The sequence below is a fragment of the Brachyhypopomus gauderio genome, chromosome 9 (genome assembly GCF_052324685.1).
Source record: "Brachyhypopomus gauderio isolate BG-103 chromosome 9, BGAUD_0.2, whole genome shotgun sequence".
NCBI lineage: Eukaryota > Metazoa > Chordata > Actinopteri > Gymnotiformes > Hypopomidae > Brachyhypopomus > Brachyhypopomus gauderio.
In genome coordinates, this window is record NC_135219.1 from 8,731,208 (window position 1) to 8,746,896 (window position 15,689).

At 50.9% G+C, this 15,689-nt stretch overlaps 1 protein-coding gene across 2 annotated transcripts in view; it reads right to left on the bottom strand.

Moving 5' to 3' along the window:
• Positions 1-7,183: 7,183 nt before the first annotated feature.
• The window catches only part of jag2b (jagged canonical Notch ligand 2b), a 31,192-nt gene continuing 22,686 nt past the window's right edge, over positions 7,184-15,689 (bottom strand). The window contains exons 10-25 of one of the 2 annotated variants that reach the window (XM_077016863.1): positions 15,486-15,599; positions 15,014-15,060; positions 14,738-14,914; positions 12,906-13,062; positions 12,605-12,769; positions 12,412-12,525; positions 12,105-12,332; positions 11,898-12,014; positions 11,590-11,617; positions 10,646-10,731; positions 10,213-10,326; positions 10,006-10,121; positions 9,569-9,820; positions 9,308-9,439; positions 8,333-8,483; positions 7,184-7,834 (exon numbers count right to left, since the gene is read on the bottom strand). In XM_077016863.1, the coding sequence (XP_076872978.1) occupies positions 7,317-7,834; positions 8,333-8,483; positions 9,308-9,439; positions 9,569-9,820; positions 10,006-10,121; positions 10,213-10,326; positions 10,646-10,731; positions 11,590-11,617; positions 11,898-12,014; positions 12,105-12,332; positions 12,412-12,525; positions 12,605-12,769; positions 12,906-13,062; positions 14,738-14,914; positions 15,014-15,060; positions 15,486-15,599 (2,516 nt within the window). In that variant the 3' untranslated portion in view covers positions 7,184-7,316. The remainder of the gene's footprint in view (positions 7,835-8,332; positions 8,484-9,307; positions 9,440-9,568; positions 9,821-10,005; positions 10,122-10,212; positions 10,327-10,645; positions 10,732-11,589; positions 11,618-11,897; positions 12,015-12,104; positions 12,333-12,411; positions 12,526-12,604; positions 12,770-12,905; positions 13,063-14,737; positions 14,915-15,013; positions 15,061-15,485; positions 15,600-15,689) is intronic. The other variant, XM_077016864.1, reaches the window with a different exon arrangement.

Below are 15,689 nucleotides of genomic sequence, written 5' to 3' on the forward strand. Positions count from 1 at the left end.
AACCTGCTTTAGCTGGTAATAACAAGATCAGAGTTTATGTAAGTGTTTAAGATTAAAATGCAAGCCCAGACTAACACAGGAATGTGTTATCGCCAAATCATTTGTTTGTAACCTCATTTAGATTCCTGAGTAGATTTAATACACAGGGTTAAATGAGGTGCTACTGTATAGAAATAAATAAACGGAACATCAACGACATTATAAAATAAGGTTCTTACTGTTTTTACATTTTTTTGTTTGTTTTTGTTTTTCTAGTTGTCTGACTCCATTTTGTTTCCTAGCTGTCTGACTCCTGCTGTCCAGTTGGGAACAGCAGAAAAAGGGCTTTGGAGTGGTTTTAAATCCGTGAAGCGGCCCTATGGTTTGGTGGAATACAGCGTTCTTGGTTGTTACTTGAAACAAGTTCATTCAAGGGCAGGACTTGGAGAAATAAATCACATCTCCATTACACAAGGCTACTATGAATATTAGATTTTAGTTTAAGATGTATTAGGTGTTTAATAATTAATCATAGCAGTATATTTCCCTGGATGTGCTTGGGTGGGTACAGACACCACTGCACAGGCTCACCAGAAAAACTCTCCCTGGCAAATCCGTTTGGACGACAGTAAGGCTGCAGCACTCTGAGCTCAGCACAGTTAGTCTAATGGTTGATTCTCACGCAGATACGGCAGGAAGAGATCGCTGATGGATACCTGCAGGCTCAGAGAGTGTTGTGCAGCTGTGGGTGTCTGGAAACGTCGCAGCACGCTCACTGGTGTGTACAGTTTAAGTGCAAAAGTGTAAAAGAGGAGTCAATACATGTGCTTACAAATAACATCAAAGTAATGTGAGACCAAATCCTGTAAATACGTCTTGAAATTTACAACATGATGGAATATATCGTCAGTCCAACCTTGTCAAGCTCAAGACGAAGGCTCGAACAGGCAGGTCCGGCAGAACAAAGAACACATATGGGAGTAGAAAGGTTGTTGAAATGCACTGGAATGATAAAAAAGGCACTGGAGCGATGAATATGTTACATCGGGATCGCCAAGTCTCTTTTAAGTTCTGTTTGATGTCCAGGGGAAGAGAGAACCTGTGGACATTTGAGATCCACAGAGTGTATATTTTGGAAACTCCCCTCTTTGATGTCTGCTGGACCGGTTCCATTTACCAAGACACTGGTCCCCAGTCATTCCATTTTGGTTTGGAGCACAGCATTGAGTTTGAATGTCAGCTGACTATAAAATGGGGGAGATCTGGGCCTGATGAGGAGGAAGGAAAACAAACTGAAGTTAAGAGCTTAGCCCAGCATCTGTGTGGACCAGGGCTCCACACTGGCCTTTCTGTTTTGTCTTTTTTCTTATTTATCTCTTCATCTCTAACAATAACATCTCTGCAGGTCTTCGACACTGTAGCTGATGGTTCAGAACATCATTTTGCTTCAGCTGCTCAAGATCATAATTTCTTTTATTGTGCCCTGACCAGTTACGCTGTTTGGCTTTCTTGCCCTTTGGAAAGTGTGATAAAGGATCATTAATCCGGGGTTCTTAAGAAAAATGGAATGGGGGAAGAGATCCTCGATCTTCCATATAGAGGTGACGTCCATGTGGGGATGACCTTTATTGTGCTGCCAAAGGCCATACCCATGAGGCCGTGCAGCATAATCCATGCCTAATCTCTGGAGCATGGCCCCTGGGTGGAGCTCATCTGCTCTGGATCATATTGTAATGAAGGTAAGGCGGTAGCAAACATACAGACTCACACATTTCTTCAAAAAAGGTTTCAGACACAAAAATCTATTAACTCATCTATTATTTATTTTTTTGGTCTCACGAGTATCAAAGTTAAGGATTATTTTCTAGTGTATCAGGGCCTTAGTGCTTGGTGTGTGGAAACTTGGGGGGTGGGGGGTGCTTGAGGTGGTCTTTGGATCCTGGATTCCAAGTGAATGTTACACTGCACTTCAGGGCTGCATTGCATATAGCTTGATCTCAAGGCGACAGGCACAGCAGTTGGTTTACATAGACAAACATGCAGCACTCTGATGAGCTCTGGGACGTGGGGAGAGGTGAAAAGCCAAAAGGGGGGGTGTCTAAACAGGCTCCGGGTGACCACCCCTCTTGGCAAATGGCTCCCTGCTGGCTACAGGCCAGCACATGTGTGCCTGTTTGTTGAATACTGACAGCTCCAGAGCCGTAACTTCGTTACTACGCCCTCACAGTAGAAAACACGTACGCGTGAAGACTGCGTTTCACTAATTTCAGTTTTAGAAAGTTTGCTTTAATAATTTTAATGAATAACGTGATAGTTTGATGCTGCATTCTGTGTCAGTGTTTATAGGCTGTGCGGTTTATTGACAGGGTAAATGTTTAGTCCTTTATAGTATAAGGTGATACAAATCAGAAAAATGTCATGAGAACTTTGCTGTTGTGCACTTGTTAATGTAAAGTCTGAATGCACAAGTAACTGTGTTGCTAGTGTGGTACGTAATATGAAGCCAGACAGCCCAGCGAGCAGCAGTGCTGCTGTCCTTGATCCTGTGGTCTGTCATACGCTAGCAAACGAAGTCAAGCAGTCTGGAAACTCAGGCCATGTTTCTAGCTCAGGAAAAAGACAAAACTATAGATCGGTTTGATTGATTAAATTGATTTGATTGACTTCTTTCTGATATACAATTTTACACACAGTGATTATTCTTGCACAAGGTAGATAGAGATCACATAGTCTCAGTACTCATTTCGGAGGGCCATATTTCTGTCAGTTTAGGAATTCTACTGTGTAACCCCTAAGGCGTTCACCCCTCCACCCTCAGCATTTATCACTCCGTAGGCACACTTAAGATAAGTGCCCTAACTTCACTTTTCTCTGATGTCCATAACACACTGCTCGCAACTACAATACCCATAATGCTCCACCCCACCTACCCTCCCATATAATCACTACTGATGCTACATTTACCACAGACTTGTACTCCATCCATCCAGCATGGTGCTGCACTCTTTCACACTGCCTTCCTTTATTTTACGGCATTTCATGTATTACTCATATACCATTGAGATTAAGTTTGCCACTTTATATTTATGCCAATTGATCTGATAGGGAATGTTTCCTTTACTTTATGAAAGGCTGCTGTAGACACCCTTGTTTGCATGTAGTCAGGGGCTCTAGAGAAACAGCACACTCACCTGTGCAGGAAAAAACAAACTAGAAACACCACAAGAAAAAAACACCCACCAAACTCTAAAGCCTTATCAGTCAAATCAGCAGGAAAATACGATGCTGAAGCAGTATATAACCAGCGTGTTAGCCACAGCATTGCTAATGAATATGCATTGGTCTTTAAGCTGAATCCATGGAGCTTGTGTGGGAGGAACCTGAAGGCTTTTTCACTGGCCTGTCTGGCTCAGAAGGCACATTTGCATTGATGAGTGTGGAAATTTGAGTCAGTGGGTAAGTGGAGCCACCCCATTTCTAGGAAACTACAGGACATTAAATGCCATGGGCCCAGCATTATGTAACATTAATAAAAAAAAAACTCCCTGAATATGTATTAGAAGTGAACATATGGAGTTATAGATTTTGTATTAAAGCTGAAATCTTGCTTGGCAGCAGACAGGAATGTAATGAATTTATTGGTATGAAACCATTAGCTTAGTAGATCTTCATAAAGTGATATGCTTTTATATTAAATAACTCAATTTAGTGATGCAAATTTGGGTCATTTAGACAGAACCCTTGTAACTGAACTACTCAGAATATGTTATGGCTACAAAACAGAAAACTTTCCAAAGACACAGACTGAATATTTATTACTATTAAAAATAAAATCTCCTGAAACCAAATACTTGAGTCATAACAGGGAGGAGAAATCCCTTAGATAATCCCTTAGATATGGCAATTGGCTTAAACTGTCCACTTTGTATCATTCACAACTTTTAAGTTTTAGGTTGTGTGAATAAGGGTTAAAATGCTGACAGCACTTTACTTTCAACCCATTATTGAAGTAGAAATGGAGCTAGGACAGAAGTGGAAGATGGAGAGACGCCTTCGATGGCGAACGAGAAGTATGAGTGTGGCTCCATTTGGACCTCTTGAGCTTAGCGTCTGCATTGCTTCAAAGCCTCGACAAACCCATGAGTCAAGCTGAATGGTTTTGACTCACCAAAAGACTCTCATCTGTGCACACCTGACAGACGTTTCTTGCACCAACATGCCAGTGTGCCTGGGCAGACCTTGAAAGCACAATGCACTGTAATCACCCAAATAGCCAATTTTGGGGCCGCTTTGAAACGGCAAATGGGAGGGAGGGAGGTGAGGAGGGGGGGGGGGGGGGGCATTGCAGCTGAGGGATCCGATAGCAGCCAGACGGCTGGTTGAGACAGGACTACCTGGCATTTCGGGTCATCGCAGACACACAGTGTTTATAAATGAGCGAGGGTCAGACGTCCTTGACTGCTGGGAGACGCTCCAGGAATCTGGTGTCGGCTTTCAGACATATGCAGCGGTCCCGGACGGGGAGACGTGGAGGAGCTTCGTGGGTCCTTCTGCTCTCGGCACACGCGGGTCGGCCGAGCCAGTGGCGAATATTTCAGCCTGGGAAAGTGACGGATTGGGCAGAAGCGGGCTCACGTGAGCAGGGAGGTTGGACCGGCTCGCTGCATTTCCCAGAAGACATTACTGCCTGTTTATGTGTGTCAGCGTATCATGTGTAATTACGCTTCCATTCAGGCTGTGCTAATGGCAAATGAAAGAGCCATCAGTCAGCATTCAAACCAAAATGCTCATTTTCCATGTTCTCTCAGATGTAATTACGTACACCTAAATAGCTCGATGCATGGTCTGATTATTATAGTTATTATTTGATTATCTGCTTAAGTCTACTGACCGGATGCTACTTAACACACTACCCAAAGGGCAATATTATTACCCTGTTGTTTTTTTTTTTTTTTAATACCCAGGGCAAAAAGCACTTACGGGCTTGAATGAAAACCTACAACACTATGAAAACAGCTACACCCCCAGCCCCTCCCTGTGAGACGTGAGATTTGACACCGGCACTCCAGCAGAGGACTATCCCATTAGCGGCAGGTCCTCATGGGACAAAACCATAACAAAACTTCCAGCATCATCGTACGCATCCTCATGAAACATTCAGAACACATGAAGCCACAAGGATCCGGAGCATCCCATTGGTCGGCACGCCGTCAGCCGAGCAACGGAGAGCTGCTATGATTGGCTGCTTCCTCCCAGAGCCATCTTGACTGGAAGGGAGAGTTCCTGTATCGATCTGCCAGTTCTTCACCTCTGGCAGCAGGAAGGTGAAGCAGGTTTATTTACACAGTCTGATTATTTGAAAATGCAGCCCAGAACAGGTTTTCACTACACGTACTTGTATTTTATCGCTCTTGATGTAGCTGCAAATGAGGGATTCTGTAACAGCAGAGCTACAAGAAGTACTGAGATGATACCAGGCAGAGCTGGAGTAATATTCCAGACCAACCAACCCGTGACTAACCCGTGCAGAGATGTCCGCTTTTCACACTAAATACCAGAACACAATGGTTTTCTTGAGCATATTGTTATAAAATGCTTTAATAAATAGTTTGATTTATTTCTAAGAACAAACATAAATTCCACTAAATGAACCAAAACTTGCAGAGCAATTCTTCTGTACAAAAAAATTACATTTTTTTTTTCTTTTTAAAGTTTCTCTGACCCCATCTCGTTCCTTCCCATAATGCACATCCAGCTTTACGTTATCATTTTCTTGTTTTACCAGCTGCTCAGATTAATTCAGGATAATATTTAAATTGAAATTTTTGCATCCTCTCCTATATGGAAGTCAGAAGCCAACCCCAAGGAGTTATATTCTACATGAAAACAAAAAAATGAACAAAAATCATAGTTGAGCCACTTCTGAGGTAATCCATTAATGTTTGGAGTTGGTACCTCGAAAACAAATGTTCAACAAAACTGTTCCCTTCATGAAGCCTTGGGCAGAAAAGCAGGAGGGCAGATGGATCTACAACACAGGATCACATCATACGAAAGACCAGCGAGACGTGCAAGATTCGGGGCGGGGGTGGGCGACACGCCTCAGGGGCTTCCACGGGTTTCCAGAACATTCTACGACAGCCAGGAAGGGCAGAAGTTTAAAGGGGATAGGGATTTTTTTTTCTCCGTTTGATGGAGGCAAACACACACGCCACAATGCACCACACAATCTTAAAGAATTACTTGCCTTTTAAAGTGAAAACAAACCAACAACATAAAAAAAAGATTACCACTGATTACGTTATTGTTTCTGTCTGTGGGACACGCTGTATACTTATAAAACCTGCCTATGTCAACTGGCTTAAATAAAAGGAATGGCGTTGTAAAAAAAAACAAAAAATAATAAAAAAAAAAACAAAGAAATATAATAATTTCAGTCATAATTATAATAGTAATAAAAAAGTGTGACTTGTCTTAATTTACTAAATTCACATATACACAGCGACTCCTTTACTATATACATATATTTACAGACTTATTGTCTTTCTTTGATCAAATACCTCGGTGGAGAAACAGGAGATGCTCAGAACCAAACCCCCTTGTTTGTAGTGATCTATCGGGATCGACCTCGGCAGCGAGACACTAAAGCAAACAGGCTCGTCAGAAGGCACTTGCTACCAACTCAAAATACTGCAATCCTTTTGGTTTTTCTTGTCATTTTTATGTTTTGTTTTGCTTTTTAAAGAGCGGTCAGCCAAGAGAACGGACACAGCAGGAACCAGAGGGCCACTCCGCGGGCCCTGACCCACCAGCTCTTTAAGGCAGGTGTGGAGGGGCGGAGGGAATGGATGGGAGAAACGCACGATTCGGACTCGTGTCCACAGAACCAGGGCACCTCGTTGGCTGCACCATCCAACGCAACAAAACAAAACCACGATCTGTAAACAGAAACATCTTTATATAGTTTTGTTCCCCCTGCATAAAAAAAGAAAACAAAAAATGTGGGCCACCTTTGCCTTTTCTTAAAAACTAAAACAAATCTGCTTCATATGTACATAATAATAATAATAATAATAATAATAATAATAATAATGCATCACAGGGGGTGAAAAAAAAAAAATAATAAAAAAAAAAGTCCACTTTACTGTCCAGATTTGCAACATTTCTGCAGAGCTAAAAAAACAAAACAAAAAAAACAACAAAAAATAAAATAAACAAATACAAAAAGTGGGGACAAAATGAACATGGTCAGTCTCTCTGGAACTCGGAAGCCTGCGTCTCTCCAACAGAGTGACGGATCCGTCTCTGTGCGCCTAGGTCTGCCAGCGCACCATGGTCTATACGCACAGCTCTTTGGGGTCTTGGCCAGCGGGGGCGCTGTTGATGTTTTTCCAGCGGTTGTCCTTGGGGCTGGTGGGCGTCCGGTGCGGCGCTTTGAGCGCGGCACTGCTGCGTGTGGTGCAGACACGCTCTCCGCCCAGCCGCACCGTCGCCTTACAGTACTTCTGCACGGGCTGCTTGCCGCCCTCTGTCCCGCACCACTCCTCAGACAGCTCCAGCTCCTCTTCCTCCTCCTCCTCCTCCTCCTCTTCCTCCTCGGCGGCGGTGGCGTTGCGGGCCCGCTCGGCCGGTCCCATGAGCTTGGCGCGCTCGTACTCGGCGTCGCGGTTATCCTTGTGTTGCGACCGGGTCACGGGCCGGAGGGGCTCCCACTGGTTGTTGACGCTCTCTTCCACGGGCGGGCGATCGCTCCTCTCGCGCTCTTTTCGCCGTTTGCGCGTCCACCACACGCAGACGATCACGCAGAAGCACCAGAGCGCAAAGAACAGCACGCACAGCAGAGTCACCAGGTAACCTAGGCAACCAACACAGGCTTCTGTTAGACCAATGAACTGTGCCAAAAGGCTACACACATTGCACTTTGGCAAGGTGTGCTAAAACACCGCATTTTTTGTTTTGCAGCACAAATAGAGTGTGAATGTGCCTGTTAACAGCCCCATTAAACCATCAACCGCTTACCCAAAACATGTCAGCAAGTGAAATACTCCACAGTAAATGAAGCGTGTCATTTTAAGGCCACCCAGTTCTCCGCACGAGGCCCATTTAAACTCCCAGTGAGGAAATGACTGTATCTCTACCAGACAAGGTCACCAGACCTCGCCATTTAGGGTTCTTTAGGAGTCATAAATGACGAAGTGTGCAGACGGTGAGTTCTGCTTAGTCATGCAGTTCCCACTCAGCATCAACCAGAGTGTGATGAGTCATGCCGAGCCTCCCCGGGGGGACCGCGGGCTCTAGGACCCACCGGCAGGGCGGGGGGTGCGGGGCGGACCCGCCCGGTCGCTGTACTCACCGACAGACCGGGGCACGACCCGCGTCTCCACTTTGACCTCGATGATGGCCAGCAGCACCGTGCTGTTGTGGCGTTTGGACAGCGCGCTGACGACGGTGCCGGCCGCCTCCTGGATGCGGCTGTGGTCGGGCTGCTCGTGCTGCTGAAGTGACTGCAGAGAGGGAAACGACGGCCATGTTACCAGAGCCGGTAAAGTGTGTGTGGAGGAGAGACAGAGAGACAGGGAGACAGTGAATGGGAGACGGCACAGGCAGGTGGACGCTGCAGAAGACAACGCGTGAATCGATGTCTGGAAACCGCTCGCTGCTGCAGACGTGGATTTAACTAGCAAACAGAAGTCCTGACCGAGACCACCTACACACAGGGGACACACGCCACTGACCGAGAGGCGCTCAGTGTAGCAGCTGGTTAATGGGCCGGTGATCACTGTGGTCCAACATTGTTGTTCTGCCCTTCACGAAACAATCCCACTGGATTTTATTCGCACGCAGACATGCGAGGGCCTGTGGCCGGGCGTGTCGGAGCGTAGCGTCGGGATACAGGCTGTGTATGTGCATCACGTCGTAAAAGTTACTGTGCTTACAATCCACAAAAGCCACAGTAACTCATAGCAAAATCTGAAGCTACTGCCAACAAGGCGGACAGGCGTCTCGCGCCTCACGAACGGAAACTTGTCCAACTTAAGCCGACTATTAGCAGCGAGGGCAGAACCGGAACCGTCGCACGACTTTACCCAGAGAGCTTTATTCTGCGCTCGGCCACGGACGGTTCGGTGTCGGAACACGACCCAGTTGGCCCGTAGCCCCACGATGACGCCATGGGCGTGAACGGCAGAGCGTGGCTGGATGCTCATTAATTAGCGCTGGATGGGCCCGGAGCAACAGGAATCGAATCCTCCTGCGTTTAACAAACTCTAGCCAGCAGCTGACGGAGACGACGGGGAACAAGCGCGGACGGACGATGTAGCGCACTTACGATGGCCACCTCCACGGCGTCTGGGCTGCTGTAGGACAGGTCACACAGGACCAGCAGGGCGTTGTCTTTGGCCAGGTTGCGCATGGTGGGCAGGTACCTCAGCTCCGAGCAGACGAGCTCCACCGTGGTGCCCTGGGAGGAGCGCAGAGTAACGTCAAAACGGGCTCGAAACATTTACTTGGGGGTCAGAATAAGGTAAACGCAGAGAGGTCAATTGGGGGTCGTGGCCCGGCTACGACAACACCTCCTCGCCCGACTTACCGTGGGCAGCTTGTCCCGGTTGAAGATGAGGGTGATGCGAGCACAGCTGTTGTCCAGGTAACCCGTGTTGGGCTCGCATTTGGTGTGGACGGCTGGGACAGTTTCGGGGCTCGAACAGAAGCCCCAGTGGTGGCAGGGGGTCGAGAGGCAGGTGAGGAAGTCGTGGCTCAGACACTCGCGCCCCGCCGGGCAGACAGAGCGCTCTCGCCCCGGTGCCCCCGGAAGCAGGCACGGCCGACGACCACACACCACCTGAGAGAGGGGTCAGGGGTCACGTGTGCGCATGGAGCATAGTCTCGGGGTGGTGGTCACTACCCCCCCCACCCCGCAACTGAGCTAATATCTCCAATGTCAATGTTATAAAAATGAACATGGGTACATGATGCAGGTAGTTGCTGTGAGCCGGTTGGGCCCGTGCGCCCCCCCCCCCCCCTCACCTTGGTACACTCCACCCCGCCGTTCACACACTGGCAGCTGTTGCAGTCCTCGTCCCAGCGACTGCCGTGAGGAAACTGCAGTCCGTTGTAATGACACGTCTTCCCGATGCCTATGACTGCACACGCACAGGGAGAGTGTGAGCGGCGTAGCGGCTAGACGCCGCGGTCGCCCTGGAACGGGCCGCGGGACACGAGGGCTCTACTCACACTCTTGGCATCGAGGTCCGGAGCGGCCCAGCGGACAGATGCAGCGGAAACCATTGATCTCATCCACACAGGTGGCACCGTAGGCACAGGGAGACGACTGGCACTCATCGATATCTGCGGCGAAGAGGAAACATCTAAAATACCGGGCGGGTGCCGTTCCTCCATTTGATATGGATCTCAAAGTTATCCATAGAAGAGGCTTCAGCAGTCAGATAAAGCATCTGCTCCTGTAGACTGTAGGCGAGGAATTGTGGGTTTTTTTTTTTTTTTTTTTGCTTCTGCCACTTGAATAATTCATCTCCTCTGTCTGTGTATAAGCAAGTCCTGACCCCTGTCCCCCGAAGAGGTCAAAGGGCACAGGATGCTAAGTAATCTGGCATTTCAGACGCCCTTTCGGAGAGGTCTCCGTTCCCACTCTTCCCAGAATACTCACTGATGCGGCAGTCCGGCCCGGCGAAGCCCGGCGCACACTCACACCGGAACCAGTTCACGCCGTCCACGCAGATCCCGCCATTGTAGCTGCCGAGAGGAAGACAAGTGAAGAGAAAGTTTAAATAAATAGGAAAATAAATAAAGGACACGGGCCAATCTGCCCTGCCACAGAGGACAGATGAAAGACCATGGGGAAGAATGGGAGACGAAGACACAGAGGGGGACACAGAGGGGGACACAGAGGGTCACAAAGGCCTCATCCCGTTCATCAATACCACACTTTTCAGATGCTAATCCCCGCCGCCCCCTTGCTGGGAAGCCGCCCCCCCCCCCCACCACAATCCCCCTGCTCGCAGGTCAGCGGGACAGAATGGCAGGAGGGCGGCGAGGGCTAGAGGCTGAACACAGTGGCCCATGCCCCCCGTCCCACACCCCCAACCCCGCACTGCTGGGGGCTGAACACAGTGGCCCGCCCCACACCCCCAACCCCGCACTGCTGGGGGCTGAACACAGTGGCCCATGCCCCCCGCCCCACACCCCCAACCCCGCACTGCTGGGGGCTGAACACAGTGGCCCATGCCCCCCGCCCCACACCCCCAACCCCGCACTGCTGGGGGCACCTTTAAGGGCCCGCAGCTTTATTGTACGACCCATTAAAACCGGCCCGGGGTCTCTGGGACTGTCGGATTCAGGGGGTGATTTAAGGACATCTTCCCCTGTCTTTAACAACCCCACCCCGGCCGAACCACCCCCACCACCACTACCCAAGGCTGCGTATCCGCTCCCAGAGAATGGAGGGGTGGAACTGGGCAGAAAGCCAGTGTGAGAGGGGCTATTCACAGTCGGTGGTGTTGTACAGGGATGGGGAGGGTCGCCACAGACAACAGAGACAACAGAACCACCAGTGGACACGCAGCTGCAGGAGACCAACACACACTCACTTACCAGGGGTGAGGGTTGCAGTCATTGATGTCTGCATGGAACAAAGGAGAGAGAGAGAGAGAGAGAGAGAGAGAGAGAGAGAGAGAGAGAGAGAGAGAGAGAGAGAGAGAGAGAGAGAGAGAGAGAGAGAGAGAGAGAGAGAGAGAGAGAGAGAGAGAGAGAGGAGAGAGAGGAGAGAGAGAGAGAGAGAGAGAGAGAGAGACACACATGACTGCGTCTGAAATCACTGCATCTATGTACATCTCCAAAGCAGCTTATTAATGGACGTTTTTGTGAGCCTGGAGCGTAAAGAGGCGTGGGGTCAAACTCACTCTGGGCACAGTCAGGCCCCTCCCACCCGTCCTTGCAGATGCAGGTGAACGTGTCTCCGCCGCCCACACACGTCCCCCCATTGGCACAGGGGCTGGAGGCACACGTGCTGTTCCTCGCTGGGGCAGAAGGACAGAGACGGCGTCAGCGCCGGCCGAGCGGCCTCCGAGGCCCGCGGGCCCACCGGGGTCGGAACCGGGAGAACTCACCCGTGTTGCAGGTGCTGCCGGTCCAGCCGGGCGGGCAGGCGCAGCGGAAGGCGTCTCCGTGGTCGTAGCAGGTGCCGCCGTTGGCACACGTGCCCGCGTCACACTGGCTCTCACGTGAGTGGCACGTCTTACCCTTCCAGCCGTCGCTGCACTCGCAGTAAAAGTCGTTGACCAGGTCGTGGCAGCGGCCGCCGTTCTTACAGGGGTTCCTGCTGCACTCGTTGACGTCTGGGGGGGGGGGGGGGGAGAGGGTGAGCGTGGGGGAGGGAGGAGGAAGAGGAGGAGGAGGAAGGGAGGCTGGACTCACTGAGGTCGCACAGGTTGCCCTCCCAGCCGTCAGGGCAGAAGCACTGGAAGGAGTTGACCCCGTCGATGCAGGTGCCCCCGTTCCTACACGGGCTGCTCACGCAATCGTTCACGTCTGGGGGAAGGGGGGGGGTGTGAGTGAACGAGGGGGGGCTACGGGGAGGTAAGCCGTGCGAGGCGGGCAGGACACTCACTCTCGTGGCAGTAGGTACCGGTGTAGCCCGCTTCACAGGTGCAGGTGAAGTTGCCGGCGGGCTGGCCCACGCAGCGGCCGTGAGGTCCGCACACGTTGGACGAGATGTGCTTCACGGCGCCGTCCGAGCTGTTGCTCGCCACGGCAATTGTGCAGCTGTCAATCACTGTAAGAGAGCGGGGGGGGGGGGGATACCTAAATAAATAAGAATTCCCACAAATACGATTCAACTGATCACATCCAGTCCTTAGATGTCCGGGTAGATCAGTGTGGTGTCTGTGGGCGGGACCGGGACGTCTTACCTTGACACAGGGCAGTCCTGCAGTGGTCTTTGCGGTCGGCACAGGTCTTTCCCTCAAAGTCTTCAGGACAGGCACAGTAAAAGTCCCCCAGCAGACTGTGGCAGGAAGCCTCATTCTTACACGGATTGGGTTCACAAGGGTTTGTGTCACCCTGCACCTACACACACAGATGTGTGTGTGTGTGTGAGAGAGAGGGAGAAATTGCAGAAATTAAAAAAGGTAAACAATAAGTCAACAAAGGGTAAACAGAGGGGGGGGGGGGGGGGGGGCGCTTGAGTAGGGCTTTCATTTACTCATGGCTTTAGCTCTTTAAGCCCAATCTTCTTAAACTCTGGAGATAAACAGAGCAGTGTAAGCTGTGGAAGTCTGCCAGAGGCTTAGAGGAGAGCGTCACCTCACCAGAGAGCGACCACAACAAAACCGCCAAGCTAAACTTAGCCGTCCTTCCGTTCCTCTTGAGCAGATTCAACAGGGACGTGAAACACTTTCACACACTCCAAGATTCCCTCCTTCTGCAGCCGTGACTTTGGTCTCGCTAACATTCTAGGCCACACGGGCCACTCCAGGCTTGCAGACGGAGGCGAGACCATCATCTGCATCCCATAATATTTCAGTATTCGGGGCAGCCAAGCGGCGTGGATATAAATCAGTCCAGAGCCGCCCGCTGCAGGCCTCTAGCCACCCACCACTTCAGCGCAAGCGGCTCGTCTCCCCAATTTGTCTCCGGGAGGGTCGGACTTGCCGGGAATTTAAACAAGGCACCGAGGGAGACGCATCATGCCAGTTGCCATGTAAGGCAGTGTGTACAGCGTAAGGCTGAGGTCCACCCGCACTGCAACGGGGGCCAGCGCTGCAGACGGGTCACATGACCGTGAGCTGGCAGGCTTCCCCCGGACGGGAACAGGCCATGCGATCCAGACAGGCCCTCAATCACCAAGGGCCCAGCATCAATAGGTTGGCTGGCACTTAAAGCAGAAAGGTTACGGGTGCAGGGCAGAGCTGTCGCCAGTCTCGGCCTCTGAGCTCTAAAAGTAGTTCGGATACAAGTGCTCTTGATGTTGGCGCTCTCAGATCAAACGCTCCCTCCGTATGACCCTGGGGGGGGCGGCGCCCGCAAGCAGGGAGACCCGGTGGGACGATAGGAGCATGATGGCATGCCAGGCATGGATCGAACGCTTAATAAATAAATAAAAACAAACAAACAAACAAACGAATAAAAAAATAACCCCAAGGCCTTCTCGTTCATGGGCTCCGTACGGGCACCCGGCCAGCCAGCCCAAATAAGAGTTGCCTCATTCACTACGGGCTGTATTTTTAGCCTGTACAGTGAGCTGGGGTTGGCTCCACACCAGCTCCCCGCACCTCTATAAAGATCCACTTCAAGCCCTCTGCAGGGTGGCAACTGGCCCCAGACCAGAGTATTCCATTAGCCCGTCCAACAACAAGAGCAGAGTAGCAGGAATAAGCCGTCTGCTCCAGTTACCCACAAACCCCGGCGCTGGACTGGCAGCGACAATCTGCCCTGCACCAAAGCTTCAGACAAACACACATGCAAATGTGAGGTGGCCTCCCGAATTAGCCGCGCAGCACAGGCTGGACGAGGAACACGCGGAACACGTGAATGGTACCGAGAACGCCTCCATTCTACCGGGCAGAATGATGCAATGGCCTCCGGTGCCAACTCCTTTCTGCAAGGATCCAACGTAACGGATCCGAAAGGTCTCATCATCGGATACAGCGGCAACATCCACGGTCAGACGGCGAGCTCTCCAAGAGGAGCGGCCTTCGGGAGCCCCGCCCCCTCGCCCGGGTGACCCGGTGACGGCACTCACCTCGCACAGCAGCCCGCCGTAGGCGGACGGGCACTCGCACACGAAGCCGTCCAGGACCGCGTGGCACCGGCCGCCGTTCTGGCAGGGGTCGCTGGCGCACCTGTTCCTCTGCATCTCGCAGTGGGTGCCGGTGAATCCTGGCGTGCACTGGCAGTGGTAGCCCCCCCGCGGACCTTCCTGCCAGGAAACGACAGGGTCAGCGCCACGGAGCGACCCCCCCCCCCCCAATCACGGATATCAAAAAAAATGAAAGACTGAGCTGGAGGTGGGTAGTACCTTACACGCCGCTCCGTTCTGGCACTGTCCGTGGCAGCCATTGATGTCTATGAGAATGGGGGAGGGGGGGAATGGGCGGAGCAAAACAGAGAAAAGGGGGCGTGAACCAAAAACAAACCGCTGTACAGATGGTTAATGATGAGCATGCAGTCTGGATGAAGAGGGGTTAGTGAGTCGGACGCGGGAATGTTAAACCAATCACTGCAGTCGACAGGAAGCCCCAACCCATCATGCAACAGGAGCCGAAGCCCATGACGCCCTGTGTGGTGTACATGTCCCCGCAGAGTATCAAGTGCCCGGAGAGGAAACCCTGGCCACAGTTCGGCTCACTCCACAGCCCGTAAAGGTGCGTGTGTGTGTGTGTGTGTGTGTAGTCAGTAAAAAGTGCCAGAAAGGAAGAGACCCAAGAGGGCAGAGTGAGGCAGGAGGGCCCGGCAGGATAAGAACAGCAAGACAACGTGGAGATACTGACTGATGTCACAGTGTTGTCCGGACCATCCTTGAAAGCAGTCACAGTGATATCCACCAATCAAGTTTTTGCAAGAGTAAGCATTAATGCAAGGCTTCCCCAAACACTCATTCACATCTGTGGATTAAGGGAGAGAAAGAGCGACGGATGAGGAATAAGTGAAACAACCAGGAATGAGAGAGAGAGAGAGAAAGAAAGTGAAGCTCT